This window comes from Rhipicephalus microplus, chromosome 7, assembly GCF_043290135.1.
Source record: "Rhipicephalus microplus isolate Deutch F79 chromosome 7, USDA_Rmic, whole genome shotgun sequence".
Classification (NCBI taxonomy): domain Eukaryota; kingdom Metazoa; phylum Arthropoda; class Arachnida; order Ixodida; family Ixodidae; genus Rhipicephalus; species Rhipicephalus microplus.
The window spans coordinates 122,935,953-122,956,213 of record NC_134706.1 but is presented as its reverse complement, the minus strand read 5'-3'; the positions used below and the strand labels follow the sequence as shown (position 1 = coordinate 122,956,213).

The 20,261-nt window shown below is 43.5% G+C and overlaps 1 protein-coding gene and 1 long non-coding RNA gene across 9 annotated transcripts in view; one reads left to right on the top strand and one right to left on the bottom strand.

Moving 5' to 3' along the window:
• The window catches only part of LOC119179556 (uncharacterized), an 87,634-nt gene that overhangs the window by 60,456 nt on the left and 6,917 nt on the right, over nucleotides 1-20,261 (bottom strand). For 3 of the 4 annotated variants that reach the window (XM_075869624.1, XM_075869623.1, XM_075869625.1), the window contains 2 exons: nucleotides 17,723-18,073; nucleotides 12,629-12,988 (listed from right to left, as the gene is read on the bottom strand). In XM_075869624.1, the coding sequence (XP_075725739.1) occupies nucleotides 12,629-12,988; nucleotides 17,723-18,073 (711 nt within the window). The remainder of the gene's footprint in view (nucleotides 1-12,628; nucleotides 12,989-17,722; nucleotides 18,074-20,261) is intronic. The other variant, XM_075869626.1, reaches the window with a different exon arrangement.
• Nucleotides 820-17,155, top strand: LOC142767607 (uncharacterized). Of its 5 annotated transcripts, none has more exons than XR_012885049.1 (5): nucleotides 820-1,040; nucleotides 11,373-11,449; nucleotides 14,582-14,763; nucleotides 15,867-15,982; nucleotides 17,010-17,155. It is a non-coding gene; the product is annotated as an uncharacterized LOC142767607 (long non-coding RNA). The 5 variants fall into 5 exon arrangements; XR_012885050.1 differs by having other exon boundaries at nucleotides 821-1,040; nucleotides 11,377-11,449; XR_012885051.1 differs by lacking the exon at nucleotides 11,373-11,449 and having other exon boundaries at nucleotides 841-1,040; nucleotides 14,586-14,763.

Genomic DNA, 20,261 nt, shown 5'->3' with positions numbered 1-20,261 from the left:
TTACGTTTTAACTTCTCTAAACATAACTATCAGTTCCTACTACAACGCATTTATTTCACTACATAATGTAATTAGTTCTTTTAAACACTGGTGCAATAAATTTTTGTAGTAATTAAAAATGTTAAAAGCCAGCAGGCTTAAACATGCTCAAACCTCGATATAATGAATTTGAATAGAACGAATTATCGATTATAACAAAATGACCAACAGCTTTGCCATAGATAGTGTTACAAATATTCATTTATAATGAACATTTATATATAACAATGTTTTTGTGTCAGATTATGACCTTTGAGTGTATATGATTCAACACAATTTTTTCAGCGCAGTTACTTATCTCTTTTCGCATCTTTAAAGTATGTTTACGAGTAGTTCTGACATTTGTTTGTTATACTAGTCAAAATATCTCTTGATTACTATGCAAGTATGTAGACAAGAATGTTATGTCAACACTGCCTTGTGTACGGGTGCTCAAGCTTCATTTTCCCCACTTTTCGCCAGGGGTGACCTCTAATAACTACCGCACCTGGCCACAGCAGATGCAACTTTTATACCGTATTTACTCGCATAGAACCCACCCCCCACCTTGGTCATTGAAAAAAAAAAAAAAACTTCTTTGATCTATATGGTCATTTTATTTTGGTATGATAGCCAGTGCCGTTAATTATTCAAACAATGTTCAATCAAACCATTATATGACAAAATAACTGCACAATAGAGGTCAAAACAGATCTGCAACAATGCCAAACAGTTGCGAGCGTTGACGATGCAAGTCAAAATTTGAAAATCGCGCCTTTTACAGCAAAGCGCCATCTTTCGAATGCTGGAGAAACCTCTTTGCTGAAAGCGCCACGAAAGCACAGTGGCACAAAAACAAAGGGCGTGGCCTCCAAAATGGCCCACGCACGGTGTAGAAACGCGCCGCGCACTTGATATTGGCCGTGAGATCGAGCAGAGTCACCGCCTGGTGGCAACTGGGCAAAATGGTGAAGCGTGGATTGCTCCTTGCATCGTCTGCTAGCCACGTCGTCTTTCTGTGTGTGCGTACGTCATGCACGTTCTCGAAGTGTGGTTTGTTCGGTCATGTCAGCGTGAGTGTAACTGTTTCTACGTGTGCCTGAAAGGACGTACGAAAGCATTTGATCTTGCTCAGCTGCTGATGCATTGTAATAAGATCGACAAGTGCAACTTTCTAAAGTGTTGTTTAATGTCGTCGTACTCTCCATTCACCAGAAAAACTTCAGAGTGAATGCCGCTTTCTGTTACAAGCGCATCGCAAAATGCTCTTTAAATCCTCCCACACATGATTATTAAATGCTTTGTGAATGCAGCGTTTTATGGTGACTCGGTTGTAAAAAAAAAAGCTCTAGGTCATGCACTTGAGCGCCATTTGTTGGTAGGTGTACAACTATGGCATGGCACTGTAGTTTATGAATCATGCGAAGAGCCTTAGTTGTGTTTATCTGGCCGTGGTACCACTACATAGAAATATTACTATATTTCTATGTGGATATTACTCTCACATAACCTGTGAGACTTCGTTACTTACACTCTAATTAAGACAGAGTTACCGTGCGCAACTGTGTGCATAGATTTAAAAATGCTTTGAAGAGCCCAGACGTTAAAAATTAATTCAGATGGCATGCTTTATATACAATGTGTCATTTCACTGATATTTCATCTTTTGTACATTATTGACAGCATTTGTGTAGCATTGTTAGTGACCGACGAAAGGCAGCCGTAACTTTTTGTCAGAAAAAAAACATGCTTGTCCCATTATCCAGGCCTTTGTTGTAGCACCACCATGCACGTAATCCGTCGATGAAACCTTTCTGCTGAGCTCTTATATAAGATTTTTACTGGTGCAAGAACATGTGCGTACACGTGATAAATGCAGTGTAGCGTGAAGCACCGTCAGCCACTAAGCTTTCCTTACTAGACTTATCGACTTTCACACAATTCATGGTGAACAGAATGAGAGAAAAAAATATATGCGTATAAGGTGCGAACAGTGGTACTGAATGAATCGCCGTTTCAGTCACGCTGCAGCAGTGCACAGCAGGCAGAACGCAAGCTAACCACGTACAAACAACACAGCTAAGGCATGATTTAGTGAGAAAGCGTGAAGAGTCACCCAGGGCGAGCATCCCTATGAACGACAGAATGCGATTTACTTGCGGGTAATGTTAAAGTTGCTTACGCATCACACACCAATTCAATTAACAGTAGATATTAACAGTAAACTGCAGTCAACGCATTTTATCTGCCGAGAATCTGCTCAGACCGCACACAACAAAGCGCTGGTGCGTGTATTTGTATACGCGCCGCCGACCGCCTATCCACACTTGGGACGGGCTATAAGTGGCAGCACCTGGGACGGTGCTGCCACGTATAGCCAGAATCTCGCACCTATGCAAAGCACAACCACACCCACCACATCGAGCGCGCATTGTGCAGCCGCAATGTCTACCTCAATGTTTGTGCACCGCCGTCCGACACTGTGTTTTTGTTGTATGTCATTGTGAACTTATTTGGGACACCTTCCATTTGGGGTGCGTTCAGCAGGTACGCTAGCTACACACGGCTGATTACTAAAAGCATGCGCTAGAGCGATGGGCCAAGCGGCTGGATGACACTTTGGCATCGACCCATGCGTTTTCGTTATGAGAGAAAAAAAAAAAAGAGCTTTGGGCTGCAAAAAAGATTCGTCACACATTTCACGGGCCAAAACAAGCAAAGCCGTCATGCGAAACTTTTGCTGTTATAATTCCCGTGACTTTTTTCTCCAGCGTAATGAACCCTCCTCTCTAATTGGCGTGAACTTGTCTTAAAAAAAGAATCCGAGTTCATTACGCGAGTAAATGCGGTATATTGCTCGTCCTCTAATAAACGAGTGCCAACGCTTGTACTGGCAGTAACTTAAAAGCAAACTGAGCAGTGAGAATGCACCACACAGAAAGTCATCAGCCTTCATTGAGAGTTCATACTCATGTCTCAGCGTCTGCTGGGAAAGGAGGAGGGAGAATTAAAGATATGGTAAGAAAATAAAAGTAACATCTATGGCTGTGGGTGCGGCAACCACCTTCTACAGACAGCTGTCCAGTGCCCTGAAGGAACTGAAGAACCACCCTGAAAACCTGGTATTGCAGTGGGAAAAGAAGAGCAGATTTTTCTGGGCAGCCACGGGTAGCTGGAGAACGAATAAAAAACCATGAAGGACCGGCCACTCGTGGAATGCTCTTGTTGATTCAGTGGTGGCGAAGGTCGCCAAATCATCATACATTATACAGCGAAGCCTGAGACAGGCGCCGGGATGTTTACTCAATGGTGTATTTAGCATACATTCACCGTATGCTTTAATACGCTTGTTCCGTATGAGTTCCTTTGTCATATGATTTTAAGTGACAAACATGACAAAATACAGAACACAGCTTCTAGGTTTGTCCCAAGCCATTACTCAAAATCATAGCTGTAACAATAAGAAAAATGAACAAGGATGAGAATTATCATTATCGCGTCGAATTAAACTGTGGTTAAAGCTCCTATGTCAAGCATTTCATCGTAAAACTCGCATTCGATAATGAATGTACCTAAACAGTCCTCTTCACGCAATGGTAATGAAGACATTAGAATGTGGTATCAGATATAATATTTGTATTAATTTGTTTTTTGTTTGTCCGATGACAGAACGAAATGGCTTATAAAGAGAGCAAAGTGTGTTGTGCCAATGAAGGAGTGTTTTCTTTAACATTGTAACCCATCTGCTTCAGTGCCTTCAGGAAAAAAATATGATGTGCACGTCTTTTTATTCTTTGTAATTTATTTTTTAATCATTCGTCTCTAAGTGACATAATAAGTTCTAGTTAGACACATTCTATTATGGTGATTTTTCAAATTGGTTCGCTACGAGCCACCAAAGCATGATGCGAAGAAGCAAGCTTGAATCCCTAGCCTCTCGTTCCATGTAGCCATTGTGAGCCTTATTCCTTCCCTGTTTTCTTCGGTATCGGGGCTGGAGAATCGCATGACGCATATGCACCAAGAACAACACGCGTAAGCAAGGTCACGCAAGCATGACGTGCCCCAGCCTACTTGTGCACGTACGCCATCGATGTTGTGTTGTTTCGGTGTTCTCTGTGGTGTATTACAAGTTTCTGTGGGATATATCAGTCAGTGCATGACTTTGCATGACTTAAGCAGAGGCTGGCAAGGATCATGTATTGTGACCGCGATACACCACGTCACTCCGCTGAAACAGCAGTCAGAGACGACGCACCATTCACAAGCTAAGCGTTGTCAGGGTTGGCGAAGGCACAATGCAGGAACGACGAGAAGACGAACACAAGCGAAATGGGGTGGTAGTAGTAGTAGTAGTAGTAGTAGTAGTAGTAGTAGTAGTAGTAGTAGTAGTAGTAGTAGTAGTAGTAGTAGTAGTAGTAGCTGGGGTTAGTATGTGTGGTTTTACGTAAAAAAAACACGGTATGAATATGAGGGACGCCGTAGTGGAGGTCTCCGCAAATTTTGACCATCCGGTGTTCTTACAACGTGCACCTACATCGCGCAGTAGAAGGGCATCTACTTTTTCGCCTCCATCTGAAATGTGACTGGCGTGGCCACAATCCAACCTGCGGCATTCGGGTCAGCAGTGGAACATCCTACAGCGACCGGTATATCGAGGCGGACGCTGAACGAGGGCCGATTAGTGAATAGCATCCCGAGGCTATTCAAAACAAAAATAGAAATAATAACAAGCTGAGATTCTGTTTGTGTGTTTTATTATTTTTCTCAGCTTTCCTTCATTATACTGATTTTGAAAGAGCAGTGTAAGGACACAGGGAAAAGGAAGACAGAGACAAAGAGTGCTGTCTTTCTTTTCCCTTTGTCTTTGCACTTCCCTTTCAAAATGATATGAAGTGGCTATCCCAAATCAAAGTGCTCTTCATTCACACAAATTGCACATGCCAAGTAGAGTAATGTTCCGTGCAACGCTCTTAATAAGATACCGTTTAAAATGCAGGATATAATCGGGAGACAGGACATTTTCCGTCCGTTTTTCTAGATATAGCTAGCATTTAATGAAGTTCTGATGAAGAGCATACGGTATGCGACATCAGCCCACCAATGTCAACGTAAAGGAGCGGCGTTCCTTGCTGTAACGTCACACTTCCTAGATCTTGGAGCGCACGCCCACGAGAAGGGCAAGCGGTATTCATTTGAAATTGAGCGTTTTTCTACGACATGTTTTTTGCAAATCTTAACAGGAATGATTCGGAGTGCCCTGTGCACCATAGGCTAGAAATTCGCCCTACACGATTAGAACTAGCACCCTCTTTTCTGGGGTACCAGTGGTCTGGTTATTTGCTCCTGCACTGCCCTTCCCAGTCAACGAAACAAAAGAGACCCAGGAAAGTGTTATTTGGATGGTGGACACTTAACGCACAATGCTAAGCAATAAAACAAAAGACCAGATACTGCGAACTGCGCGGAAAATGCATGCCTATGTTCAATCGTTGGTACCTTTATGTTATCTTAAACAATATTTTTTTTTTTTCATCTTGCCATAGAGATACAAGTCACCCACGTCGTTGTTTTGGAATAATTCAATTTTTGTAGAAATTTATTGCACCTGTAATTTGGATTTTGAGGGTCTAAAACGGTGTTTTACCTGCCTGTGTTTGGCACCTAAAACACACTTTTTTAGTGCCTAAAAATCCGGCCACTAGACATGATACAACTTTTCATGTGCTACTAATTATGCGAATATTGAAGTTGACTTTGAGGACAAGTTATATTTACCAGTTCCTCGTCGATGACCATTCGCGGGCTATGAAATCCACACTAATAGGCTACATGGTGATTAACTGACTCAATCTGCACCTTTTTTTCCTCATTGAAAACATGCTTTTTAGAAGCAAAATATTGAACAAAAAAAACGAAATGGGTTAACGTGCACCTAAATCCGAGTACATGATCCTGCAGCATTCAGCCTTCATCGAAATGCAGCCACCGCAATCTGGGAATGCTGTGACCGTTAGGTTCAGAGTGAAGGACCGTAATTGTTTGATTACTCTAGTGGCGACATTTTTTTTTTTTTTTTGGCTTGTATACAAAGTATGCATAAAGAACCTCTCAGCATTGCAAATAATGTGCATAGAGTGTCCATACGATTGATATTCCCAAAAAAAAAAAATTTGGAAATGGTTCTTATGATAGTGAGCATAAATAAGACATGTGGGATGAAAAAGAACAGGGATGCCGTGCTTGCTCTCTCATCCAGTGTCTCATGTTAGCACTCAGTACAACCGTTAATTAACGATCTGTTCCAACAGGCCCAACTCGCAACTTTGTTCAAAACTGGTATTCCACATCCACCACACGCATTGCTACACCCCTTCGATTTTAACGGTTGTAAAACGGCAATACACTCAAGCCTCGATATAATAAAAGCACACTAAAAGGGGCCCTGCAACACTTTCTGAGCATGGTCAGAAAATGCAGCCGATTGGTAGTAGAGGCTCTCGAGAACCCACCAGCCAAATATTAGAGCGCAGCACGCAGCATGGAATTCACAATAAATTATCGAAGTCAGCTAAAAATTGCTTTCTCTTCTCTGGAAAAATCGCGGATTATGCCCCAAAATCACTCGTAGTAAGCCCATCTATCAGCCATTGGCTGATTTGAAAATGGCGCGTTCAGTCGGTGTCACAGAGATTACAGCAAGAAACCACGACTTGTCTACGCATGTGCATGCAATCCTACTGAAAAAGCCATGCATTTGAAGAAAAAAAAAGGAAAGTGCTTAAGGTTACAAGACATGCGTGACGTTTTTCTTTGCGCCTGCCATCCCTCCCTGCTTAGCTTCCAGCGCTTTCGTCGAGACGGGAAAAGAGAGAATGCTATTGCAGCATGCGATGAGTCTTTGTAACTCAGCTCGCACTGAACGAATTTTTAAAATTTTTACGCCATTTAATTCGTTGATTTGATGTATATGTGGGGTTTAAAGTCCCAAAACCACCATATGATTATAAGAGACGCCGTAGTGGACGGCTCCAGAAATTTTGACCACCTGGGGTTCTTTAACGTCCACCCATATCTGAGCACACGGGCCTACAGGGTTTCCACCTCCATCGGAAATGCAACCGCCTCAGCCGGGATTCAATCCCGCGACCTGCGGGTCAGCAGCTGAGTACCTTAGCCACTAGACCACTGCGGCAAGGCAGGCCGTTTAATTCCTAAGGCAATAAGCTCTCCCAGAGTTTATTCCATGGTTACTTAAAAAAAGTGTTTCAAGACCCCTTTAACGAAATATCGGTTACAATGAAAAACATAAAAAATGGCCTTACAACATATATAGTGTTAAAAATGAACCTTTATAACAAATTTTCGGATATAACAAACCTGTTTTCGAGCAAAATGGAACATTGTTATAATGAGCTTCGAGTGTAATATCGAAAGTTGGGCTGGCTGGTAAGGAAGCATTTTTGGGTACAGCGCGAGATCGACGAAGACGGATGAGTAGAGAAGGGACACAGACAAGTGCTTACTCGCAACTGAGAAGTATTATTCGAAGAGCACATGATCGTGACAGCAATAAAATTTTTTTTAAAAAAGACGTACCACTTTTGCGCAGGAGTGCTATAATTGAATAGAAAATGTTACGTAGTGCACCACCTAACTTCTCAGCACAAGTCCGCCCATCTCGTCTGCACATGTGCTGTTGCGTGATACGCTATGTAATTTTTACTCAGTTTAAACACTTCTGCGCAATGTTGATACCTTGCTCTTTTTTTTTCATGACTGACATTCATGTGTTTTTCAAATAAAGCTTTCCAGTTATGAGTCAGCACTTGTCTGTGTCTCAACTGTACTCTTCTGTCTTCGCTGGTCTCGCACTGTACCCAAAGATGCTGTCTTAAAATGGTAGTTGCAAAAAAATAAATACTAGCTTTTGCTGCTGTGTTTCTCTGGCTGGAATACATTACTGTTAATTTTACATACTGCTACCCTCCTGGGGCTCACGCCGATATAGGAATACCATATTTACTCACATAATGAACGAACTTTTTTTCTCGAAAAATCGGAGCAAAGTTGGGGGGTGAATTTATTACACGAGGTAAATTTTATAAAAACTTTCGGGAGGAGCGAAAAATGCCATAATGCAAAAAAAAAAGTTAGGGCGCTTAGCCTTTTGCAATTCACATACGCGTACACTGTTTGGAAACAGCTTCTTTGTTGCACTCAACTCATCTTCAGTGGTTGATGGCGCGATCTTTTGCAAGCTGTACCTGGCCGCCCACGCATGCTATAAAAATGTTTTGCGGCTATCTTTTCTCGCAATCGTTTAACTGCAACAGTGGTATCTGCTGTGATCTCGAGGGGCGCCCAAAAACGGGCGCTACGACGCTACAACGCCTTTTGCCAACTTCGCGGCAACCTTGCATACCGACCGTGATGCCGCCATTAACATTGAGCAAGCACGAGGTCGTGGAAGCAAGTAACCGACATTGCAGCAAGCTACCCCCAAAGCATCAAAACAAACCGTTGATAACAAGATTAACGACAAAATACGACTGCCACCTCGCTTCTACATGAGAAGTGCCTCTACGCCTAGATAACAAGAATCGGGGGTGCTACCATGTTGCGGAAATCGTCGCGATCTTCTCTGGACGACAAGAAATTTTTTCTGGTTTTCCAGAAACCTGTGACTTGATAGCGACGGATGACCCTTCGCGACAGCGAATCCTCACATAGTTCAAAAATCGCCTGCACGTGATTGGCTTTTTTTTTTTTGGGGGGGGGGGGGGGGGGGGTGGAGGGGAATGTGATTTTTTAGAAAAATGTAGAAAGGTAAGAAAAAGAGGTGTGGAGTGCCCGATAACCGTCTCTAACGTGGACACCTCAACCGATACACTCATCGGGGAACGAGGAATGAATAGACAGAGTGAAGAAAAAAGAAAGTAAGCTAAAAAAAGAAAGAGGGGGCGTCGCAGAAAGCGCCACACGTGGGTTGGCGCGGGCGGTTTGGCGACCTTCACTCCCTGTGTGGTTGTCAGCTGTGATTTCTCTACACTGGCACCGCTCGTGAACCCTGCTGTGGCTCACGGATAAGACGGGGTCATGCCTGGCACAGATAGAAAGAAAAGCAATAGGCACGCGGCAACGGGCGAAGGGAGGGAGAAACAGGGAGCGAGCGGAGGTGGTTGAGAGGGGTCGGCAAAGTAATAAAAAACCGAAGAGATCCGCAGGGTGAGGAGGTGTCGTTTAGCGGGACTGCAGCGGATGAATGTAAGGGGGGGGGGGGGGGGGGCATTCATTACATGGAGAAAAAATTCCAAATTTTGATGACTGAAGTTGAAGGTGCGTTTGTTATGCGAGTGCGTTCATTACGCGAGTAAATACGGTACTACCCATACATCACTGAAAAAATTATTTTATAATAGCCATGTACAAATACCTCCAGAAAAGGAGTTACTGTGTCCAGCGAGTCAGGAAAAATAAACGCAAGTTTGTTTTAGCTCATAATGTTACTAGCCGCCCAAATAGGTTGAACTACAGTGTAGCTACAGTGTGACGAGCTAAGAGAGGAAGGAATTTTTCGGAACTTTTAAATTGGCGGCACATTGAAGGAGGAGGCACAGGCTTTAGAGCAGTTCCACCATACTTGCGGCCAAGAAATCGTCACCTATGGCATATAGCAGAGTGCACTCCTTTCCCTCTATAGACTGGCACACAACGCGGGATTACAAGTGTGGCACATTATTTCCAGAGTAGTGCCCTCTATGTGGCAATTTAGATCATGAAATAGTGTTGCAAAGCACGGCACATGGCTCCAACTTCAGGGCAGCGAACTGTCAAGAAGGCTATCACTCATCCAATTGTAAATGGCTGATTAACCCTATCTGTAACTTGAATAAGCAGTGCATGCCCAGAAAGGCAGTACGTTCCCAGAAATTCCCTTTTCCCTATTCTTTAAAAAATGCCGAAGAGAGCAGATAGCTCTTGGTTTGAACGCAGCACTTGAGTGCCATTGGAACCATACAAATCAAATGAACTGTTACGGCGAGTGCAAGTTTGAAGAGGCTAGAGCAACCAACGTTGTTCTCCCAGGTTACGCCATAGAGGCATGTCAACAGATAAAGCAAACTGTTTAGCCAAGTGTCCCGTGCGCCCTTTTTTAAGATGAAAGTGGGGTGACCCCATATAACTGCAGGACAGTGCAAATCAGTTGTTTTGGCTTCAATACTAAAGTCACATCGTCTGCAATAATAAAAGACAGTGTTCAGCAGGCTGCTAGAATTTGATATTCAAACGGTGCCCAGCATTGTTTCAAAGCCGCCAGGCAAGAGGTTTATATTAAAGGAGCCCTGAAACACTTTTTCAAGTAACCATGGAATGAATTCACTGGAAGAGCTTATTGCCTCACGAATTCAACGCCGTGAAAATTTCAAAAATCCGCCCAGTGCAAGTGGAGTTACAAAGTTTTGTCACATGCTGCAATTGCATTCTCTCTTCTCTCCGACATTCTCCGACAAAAGCGCTGGAAGCTAAGCAGGGAGGGATGGCAGGGGCCAAGAAAGACGTCACGTGCGCCTCATGACTTTGAGCACTTTTTTTTTCTTCAAATGCGCGACTTTTTTAGTGTGATTGGACACGCACGCATGGACAAGTCGCAGCCTCCCGCGGCGATCTCTAACGATTGAGCGGGTCATGTTCAAATCACCCAATGGCTGATAAACGGGCTCGCTATGAGTGATTTTCGCACGTCCTTCACGATTTGTCGAGAAAAGAGAAAGCAATTTCGAGCAGTCTGATAATTTATTGTGAATTCCAGGCCGCGAGCTGGGCTATATTTGGCTTGCGCGTTGTTGGGAGCCTCCACTACCGATCGGCAGCATTTTCTGACCATGCTCAAAAAGTGTTGCAGGGCCCCTTTAGGAACAGACTTGAAAAGCAGTTAACATGATCGTGCTTGTTCAGTACTAGCGTGGCTGAAGGATTTCATTGTTCGAGTGTAACCCTCTTTAAAGGCACTGTCTACAGTCTTTCGTCGCTCTCCTGTTTTGTGTTGCAATAAAAAGCGTATCATGTGAAGTGTCTAACCTTGCAGCGGTTTCTCTGGAAAGTGCATAGAAATCTTTAAAACAGAATGTTTCTGCCCCTGTTATGTCTCCTTCCATCAGTGGGATGAATGCCCACAACACTGGTCGGTGCTGGTGTGAAAGTCGAAAACAAACTGTGTGTGGTTTTTGCTGGCTTCAAGTTTGGTTATTAAAAAAACAAACATCTTAGTGGTCGTTTTAGGCACACACACTTTTTTGTTGCTTTCGTGAGCGGTGGCGGACGCCGTGGTCATGTTTCTTCACCGTTCGCAGGCAGGCATGAAGGCAAGCGAACATACTGCTGGCAGCGCCACCGGGCGCCTCTTTGAGCACGCCAGAAAAAAAAAAAGGTGAATTTGGTCTCTGGTGTAACTTAAAGCTGCCTCAAGTGCTTAAAATACAATTTCAAGTTAAACGTGTTTGCTTTTAAGCAAAATAAGTTTACTTGCGAGGATTTCTTGTCCTACCAATAGATTGTCAAGATTGACCACATGATGCTAGTGGTCACTTTTTGTTGACTTTCAACATCAAGTAAAAATTGTATTTCTTTGTTTCTGGCCTGAAAGCATGCACGTTGCCACCGATGTGATAAATAATCTTTTCATTTGCGCCACAATCAAAAAATTTTTCCGAGCGGTAGGCAGTCCCCATAAAGTTGCTTCGCAACACTTTTCGAAGCAAACGTTGAATGGCTTCACTACCAGAGCTTGTTGCTTCGTGAATCAACTGCCACAAAAATTTTTTAGAATCCATGAACTACAAGTGAAGTTACAGGAATTTGGCGTACCCTTCAAAACGCTTTCTTCTTTTGCACCAGAGAATGCGCTGAAAGCTACACGTGGAGAGGGTTAATTTTATAAACATTTACACATGTACTCCAATGATGTGGCCATCAGGTCAGGTTAACGGTAATTGTGGTCAAGCGCCATCCACTGAAGTTGATTTATGCAGCAGTGTCTAGGGCTACCATCCTCAACAGCACCAGCGCTTCATATCAGCTTACCACCTCTGGTGTTGCTAATATAGACTATGTTAACGTTGACATCGTTAATAAACTGTAAATAACTGGTTACATAAAACATAGATGGTTGCTTAACGTGCGTGTGTGTATGTACGCTTGTGCATATCTTTAGTGCAACTTCATATTTTGCACAATAAAAAGTTAAAACGGTCACCTTTTATCCCCTACTTCGCATATTATCGATTCCCGAGGCACATGGGTTCTGCCAAATTTTCTATTTTTGGGCACGCTCCTGAATTTTACTGTGCAGCCACAGTATGTACGCAGCGCACAACTCTCATATCGGCCAATTGTATTCAGGTTTATGGCGAGCTCATCCGAGTTTGTAGCACCATTTCAGAGAGAAGAGGAAACAATATCCAGTCAACTATGAGAATCTCAAATTCCAAGATATACGTGCCAGACTTGCAAGTTTTGTTTTCTGGAGCCACGACTACTTATCACGCTTTCTCATCATACTGAACAAGTGTTGAAGAGCCCCTGCAAAAGAAATGCAGAGCGTCCCTACCAAAACCTGGACGGTCCAACGGCCCACCACGATATCTGGACAGTAGGTCCGGACGGGGGCGTAGCAAAACAGGGTACCCTGGGTGCAACGCTGTGAGAGCCGGCCAATCACGCGCCTCGCGAGGGAGTGATCTGTCAAGACCAGCTTGAGGAAGAGACCCCCACAGAGTGAAGCCATGCGCACGGTATCGCCGATGCAGTCGCAGCCAATGGCAAGGTGGCGCTCCCAGCGCAGTGGCATGGCAGCCGCTGCGCTGCCGGGCCGCGAAGGATTGTCCATGATCACTTCGCCCATAAGCATCGCTGGGGTCTTGAGGTGCAGGTAGATCTCAACGTGGCGATTCCTGTCATTTATCATCACCTGCGGCACACCAAACATGGCATTACTACAGGACCCAAGCAAAGGCCCTCCTACCTTTTTCGTGGGATTTGAAATATGCGCCAGTGACTGACTGAGCAAATGCCCCCCCCCCCCCCCTTCATATGATTGTAACTTTACATTTGCCGTTTTTACGCACCCTACAAACTATCTCGCTCGAAGCACAAGTTCACATCCTTTATTCTTGACAGTTCTCCCCCGCCATATAAAATGTTCACCCGCAACTGAGCAAGGGCCCGTCCTCCGAACCCTGTCAGATTTTTTTTTAACCGTAGGCGAACGATTTCACGGAACAATAGAACTTGCTTGCGATTTCACAGTAGCTTCTTCAAGAGTGTTTGCGAGCTACTTTATCAATTCGGTTCACCATCTGTGGGCAATGTCTCAACGTTGTAGGGCATACCAGTCATCGAGAAAAATGGACCACACTATTCTCAAGTAGAAAAGTGTCGCTAATGACCAACCGAAAAAATTCTTTACTGTGAAGTAGATGTACAAGGCTTTCCCCGACATTTCACTAAATGTCGCTACATCACAGAGGTCTGCGAGATGCACGGTTGCTGCCCAGTGCCTCAGGTGACGGCAGCTTTGGTGATGACCACTTCAACCTGCTTATACAAATCAGTAAAAGCTCATTTATCCTAATCTCGTTAACTCGAACACGTGGCGCGGTCCCAGCAAAACTGTATATTTCAATGGTGTCAAATGCTTGTTAATTCAGAGGGATTTCGACGTGCACCAGTTAACTCAGTTATAACAGAGAAGGCTATCGGGGCTTCGTGTTTTTGGTAACTGATTCCGGTTACTGAAAGCATGAAGTTACTGAAAGCATCAAGATAGTGTCGCTGTTGCTGGTTTTCCGACTGATGATGACATATTATCGCAAGTGCTTGAAAAGGATAGTAATCACTGTTCTGATGATGACATTCAAGATGAGCCGACGCGACATCACACCGTGCAAGAGGCCGCTAAAGCTCTTGCTGTCCTGTCCTCTTGGAGTTCTGCATCAGTTCTCCCGACAGCGAGCGTGTCCACCACCACCACCACATGGAGTTGAATAATATAATATCGTTCTATCACTAATTCCAATGACGAGGCCGACTAAGTTGACGCAGCTTTTCATGAAGTAAAGGTTTGTCTCTGCAGAGTACGTTTTTCTTTTGTTTTGATGGTTCAATCAATCCGGAATTCAGTTAACTCAGACATTTTCATTGGTCCCGTGAGAACCGGGTTAACAAGCTTTTACGGTAACAGTTGAACCTGTTCAATTCGAACTGTTTCTTTTTAATCCTGCTTAACTCGAAGTATTTCCACGGTCCCTTATTTGAAAATGCAAGTCTGGGCAGATTATTTGAAGCTCCTTCTCTTGAAGAATGAGGGAGCTTACTTTGTTAAGGTTTACTTGTCTTTACACTAAGGTGCAGCACAATGTTCAGCACGGAGCCTAGAGCGTACCCACTCAAGCGTGGTTCGCCGAGAAGCATGGTCACGCTTTTACTGCATGCAATTTACGGTGGTGCTTTTTGCGAAAGCGAGGACAATGTATTGAGGGAAAGAATTATGTGCCTCCAACAGACAGTGATTCGACAGAAATGAGTGACGGAGACAACGACGACGGCAGTGGGAAAACATTCTCGTTCTGCAAAACCTGAAGTAATAACCCAGCCGGTACCCAGAGAATCCTGTGAGTGGTATCATACGCTGCCCAAATATCGTCAAAGGAGTTGCCACCTGAATGCAGAAGTGAAAAATATCAGGTCAGTTTTTCTTACACAGTTCATGTTACTCTTTTTGATGCCAGAAACTGGTGAAATAGTTTTGGACCAGTAGAGGCGGAAATTGTGTAAGAGTTTTGGACCGCAAAGGGTTAACCTACTTTCAGTTTCATTACAATTTTCAGTTTTTTTGTTGTGAAACTAGAGAAACCAAACTTACAAAAGCAAATAAAAATGAAAAATATGTAATTTTGAAAAAAACTTGTGTTAAGACACGCATCTCCCCTTAACAAGAGATGTGCCACACTTGCATCTTTTTAACACCAGGATAACTCAAACCTCGACATAACGAACCCAGATATAATGAATTATTGGTTATAACAAAGAATGGCTCTGTCATTGATACGGTGCCACAGATATAATTTTTTAATGAATTTTCAGATATAATGAAGTATTCTCATGGCCGGTGTGATTGTTATATTGAGGTTTGAGTGTATTTCCGAAAGCAGGTTCGGAGAGCCTATTAAGCCATGCCGAACAGAATCATCACTCTTCTTTTTCTTTTCCAGTCATTTTTTATATATGTATGTATGTATGTCTGCATGTATGTATGTATGTATGTATATATGTATGTATGTATGTATGTATGCCTAACAACAATGAGAACTGCCACGACCACCATCCTAATGATAAATGCAATATTAATGCCATAAAGGGGCTATTAGAGAAGCTATTGTAGGGACATCCAAATGAACTTTACTTTGTAAAATTCCCATCTGAAATTAAGCACAGTTAAGCATATCCATTACGCTTGTCTATGTAACAAGCACTAGCCCACGAAATGAGGAAAGTTTTCAGCAATTACAAGGCAATAGTCTGGAGATGACAATGTCTTCACAAGGCATTGTTAAATATACTTGTGATTGGGCCTCTTAAACAATGAACATTATGTTTTGTGTTTTAGAGAAATGAACTTGTAAGTAGAAATCTGAATTCTTGGTCCCGCTTTTACTACGCATCATTGCGTAGTCTATGAGTGTAGCTCGTTCCCAGAACAACTTGTGGCCAGCAGATATTCAAGGCAGCCAAGGGGTGGCTTGTCATGTATGGTAGACATGAAACTTTTCGTTTTTACATTTCTGCAGATATCTGTGATGAGTTAAGTGCACAAGACCAGTGGATCGACTCGTTTAAAGACCTTCGACTCCCTCACTGAAAGAATTGCCAGAGCACTCATTGCGGTTCACACCTCGACGCCAAGGTGCGTTGAGTGCAACCCTGTGTCACACTCACAGCTGCCGTGCCTCAACGTAATGGTGTTTGCCGAGTGCAAAGACCTGCCTGGACAGCAGCTTACTTTTTATGCTGGCAGCATGCACGCTTATTTGTTGTACACTTGGCAGATTTGGTAGGCTTCTGCGATGCACTTACGGTGCGCACTTGAAATGCTCTTACGGTAGCACATCGCAAAAGCCAACATGAACCAAATAGTAGTACCTTTCATTCGGTAATTGGTCGCTAATTCTAATTTGGTGTTTTCAAAATCCCACTCAATTCTAAGTATTTCGGCGGTCTCATATTTTGCAATGCAAGTTTGAGCGGACAATATGAAGCGGTGGTCCGCACAAGTACGGTCAATTCGAAAAATTTGGGTGCAGTGTGCTCATTCCCGATTCCGATTTCGCCACAAATTCAATAAAACGGCGGTCTTCAAAAGCCACCAGGCAATGTACTTAAGCAATGCTAATGGGTGGTAGCTGAAGCACCCCTACCTTGCTACTTCCAGCACAAAAAATTAAATTACTGTCTCGTGATCAGCTAGAATATGCGCCTGTGGAAAACAAAACGTGCTTCACTGCAATACAGCAGTGACGTGCGGCCAGCATGTCACATGCTTCTCGCAACGATCGCAACGTCAACGCGTCACGATTTATCCATTTATCCAGGACAGTCTGGAGAAATCCGCGATGTATGCGAACCTCCGAGTGCCGGTTGCTCCAACAATTCGCGCACTTGCACAGCTAGCGGACGTCTTGCTTGCAACGCCTACTTCGAAAACTCTGGTAAAAAGTTTCAATGATGTTTTCCAGCAAAAACACATCGTAAATTTCTTCACACTGTCCGTTATTAAATTCTTCATTTTACGAGAAAGAATAGGAGTATGGTCGCATTAAGACGTGCATGCTGACACAGCTAGGAGCAAGCGACATGCTGCCTGGGCGTCACTACTACTGTGTTGCACGCATTTTAGTTGATCACTTTTTTTTGTTTTTGTTTTTTTTTTACAGCAGTTAGGTCCGGAATTCCCCCTTGTTTGCAGCAAAACTGTGACCAGGTAATGCTGAAAAACATAACCCTTGGAGCCACAAACTAGCCGGCGAAACAAACGACCAGCCCTGATTAATTTGAATAAATTTATGTTCCTTGCATTGCACTTTTTGTATGTTCGGTTACTTCACAAAACCCCCTTAATTTGTTCCTCACAGTTCCAGTGACTTTGAATTAACAAGGTTTTACTGTACTTTGCCATATGCAGCAACGTGATCTGTGCATCCTTTTGTTGTGCAATGCTTCAAGCTGTCTTATGGTAGCATTATGCATTACATGTGCCTTGCAAGTGTCCTTAGGGCAATGTTTTGGGTATCTTAATTCTTTAAATTTCAGTCACATAAGATACTGTTTCAACAAGCACACTTCGAAACTTAAAGTAATTATAATATTCTGCTCTTCTTACCAAGCCAACATGTCATGTTTAAAGAGAAGAACACAAGATAACTTGCCAACATGGAAAAGTGATACAGTGATGCTGGCAAAAAATTTATTCCGAATTTACTTCCTCATTTATGATATCTTGTATCATTTGTATGCATTATGTATATTCATATCCTACTCCACCTGATTCACCGTGCATTTCAGCATCGTATCTAGATAAAACAAGCAGGCCGGAGTAATTCGCGGCCTAATGCATAGCAGTGCAATGCCACTGGGAGTGTGTACACACCTTTGTGATGTTTAGGTATGGGACGATAAACCGGTACTCTGCGATCAGCCCTGCACAGGCCCCGCGGTGGTTGAGGTGCAGATCAACATGCAGCACGCGCTGGTCATGATGGAATGTCGCGTTGATCCAGTAGTCGCGGTGGTCGTCGATGATGGACGAGGAAAACAGCTTGTGCTGCACGAACACGCCCAACTGCACCAGCGTGCCAAACGAGATCGACGACAGCTTCACATCGCGGTCAAACGGGTGCGAGGCCAGCTGGAAGGCCTCCAGGGGACTGGGGACCAGCCACTGAAAAAGAGCCTTCTCGCGGGCCTTGTCGCGACTGGCACTGCACCACGCATGACCAAGCTGGAAAGAAAAAAGGCCAGTACATTTTTCGGGTTTTGAAAGGCTGGACAGCAGGCCAGAATGCGAATTTAAATCCTGGTGGGAATGGAAAGACCGTGAATAACAGCGGCAGATTCGGGCATTCTTTTCACGATCCATGTAGAATATATATCTTCAAATCCAGTTTAAAGGTCGCAAAAAGCCCACATGTCGCGTAGCTTAGCGGAAGAGCCTCGAAGCTGGATTGCAGAGTCATTCACATTGCTTTAGTTAGTCCGATACTTTCGAGCACACCACAGTTAGTGCTCAAAATTATTGTATACTATTATCCATCCTTGCTTCATTCTGAGCTCCTTACAAGGCAGAACACACTCCGAACTCGCGCTGCCTTCATGGTAACTAGAGCAACAGGTCGAGCTACGGCTCATGTGTGCAGAGTACACACATGTGTAGCAAATTACTACACAAAAATACAAACTTATCCATCTTAGCTTCCATAATTTCCAGCATCTGTTGTGCGAATATAATTTAGAGTCGCCACAGATTAAAACTTGATTCTAAATGTTTCGTGCAGTTTTTCACGTTACCACTCCATGACTAAACACTCCGCCTGGCAAGCATTCCGTGGCGCGAAAGAAACAGGTGTCACAAAAACTTGTTTTTGGTCTCTTTTAATGTTGGGATATCGAGTTTTTTTTATAATGTGCACCCCGAATTGAAATATATGATGCAGACCTTTGCACAACTAGAAACACTTTTCTACCAAGCACCCATTATCTAAAAGCATTATTGTATCACCTATTGTACTTATTTACCTGGAAGCAGTACTGTACCTACAAAGAATTTCGTAGTACATATGAGAAGTACTTTTACGCTGCAACGTTGGTTTTGCATTTGTCACCACACCTAAAGGGGCCCTGCAACACTTTTTGAGCACGGTCAGACAATGCTGCCGATCAGTAGTCGACGCTCCTGAGAACACGTGAGCCTAAAACTATAGCGCAGCACGCGGCCTGGAATTCACAATAATTTCTCAGAGTCAGATGAAGATTGCTTCCTCTTGTTTTGACAAATGACGGAACAAGCTAAAGAAAAACTACTCATCACAGCCATTGTATCAGCCATTGGCCGATTTGAGCACGGCGCGCTCGGTCGTTAACCAGGCCCACCACGGGAGGCTGCGACTTGTCCATGCACGCGCGTGCGATCACACAGAAAAGCTACACATTCAAAGAAAAAGAAAAGAGAGATAAGTGCTCAATGTCACAGGCGCACTTGAAGAAGTGTTGCAGGGCCCCTTTAAGGGCCGAGCCACAGTACAAATGAAATTACTGAAGAACAGAGGCTAATATATATGCAAACACATTTGCAGTGTACCTTCATCTCTGGCAAATTTCGACAAACAATACTAGTCAATACCGGCTGTGAAACAACATCATATGAACACTGTCAAGTCACTCACATGATCAAGGTCAATGAAAACCAGCATGTAATAAAGCCAAGAAAATTACAGGGCATGTTAACTGTACTGTTTTAAGTAGGGGTGTGTGAATACTCGAAGTTTCTAGTGATTTATGAATAGTGCTTGTTATTGGATTCAAACTGGAATTTTTACTATTCAAACTTCCCAAAGACAAATGGAGTCATTGTCCGACTGAAACTTAATTCTTCGAACCTTTAATATGCTTCACCTCATTACATTCTCATATTGCGGCAAAACTGCCTTTAGCCTGAGCTACGGTTGAACTTTTCCAAGACCAATACAGCCGTCCCATTGAAAGGAGCCCTTTCAGATTTTTAGACGATTCACCTCATCCGAACCGCATTGCAGCGAAGCTGCCTTTTAGGCTTGGTAACAGTCGCAAATGTATTCACTCAAGAAAACGCCGTTTCCAACATGGGGATGATAGATATGGCAGAGGTGAGGGGGGGGGGCTCAATTGTGCTTTGGACCTGAAATTTGGGCAGGAAGTCTGAAAAATCGAATGCCAAAGATTTTCAGCCTCCAAGAATTCAAATGTTCATGTATGTCGATGAGGCAGATTCGGAACTTCTAACTTGAAGGAAGCAACTCTTCGTCTGCCACATCAGCTGAGTTTTTACTGAAGTTGAAAGAGGAGGAGAGGATGAGGAAGTAGCATCTCTGCCTTTCAGTTCTAAAGTGTTCTTGGTAACACTTTGGTTGCACCAAATCATCTACACAAATACA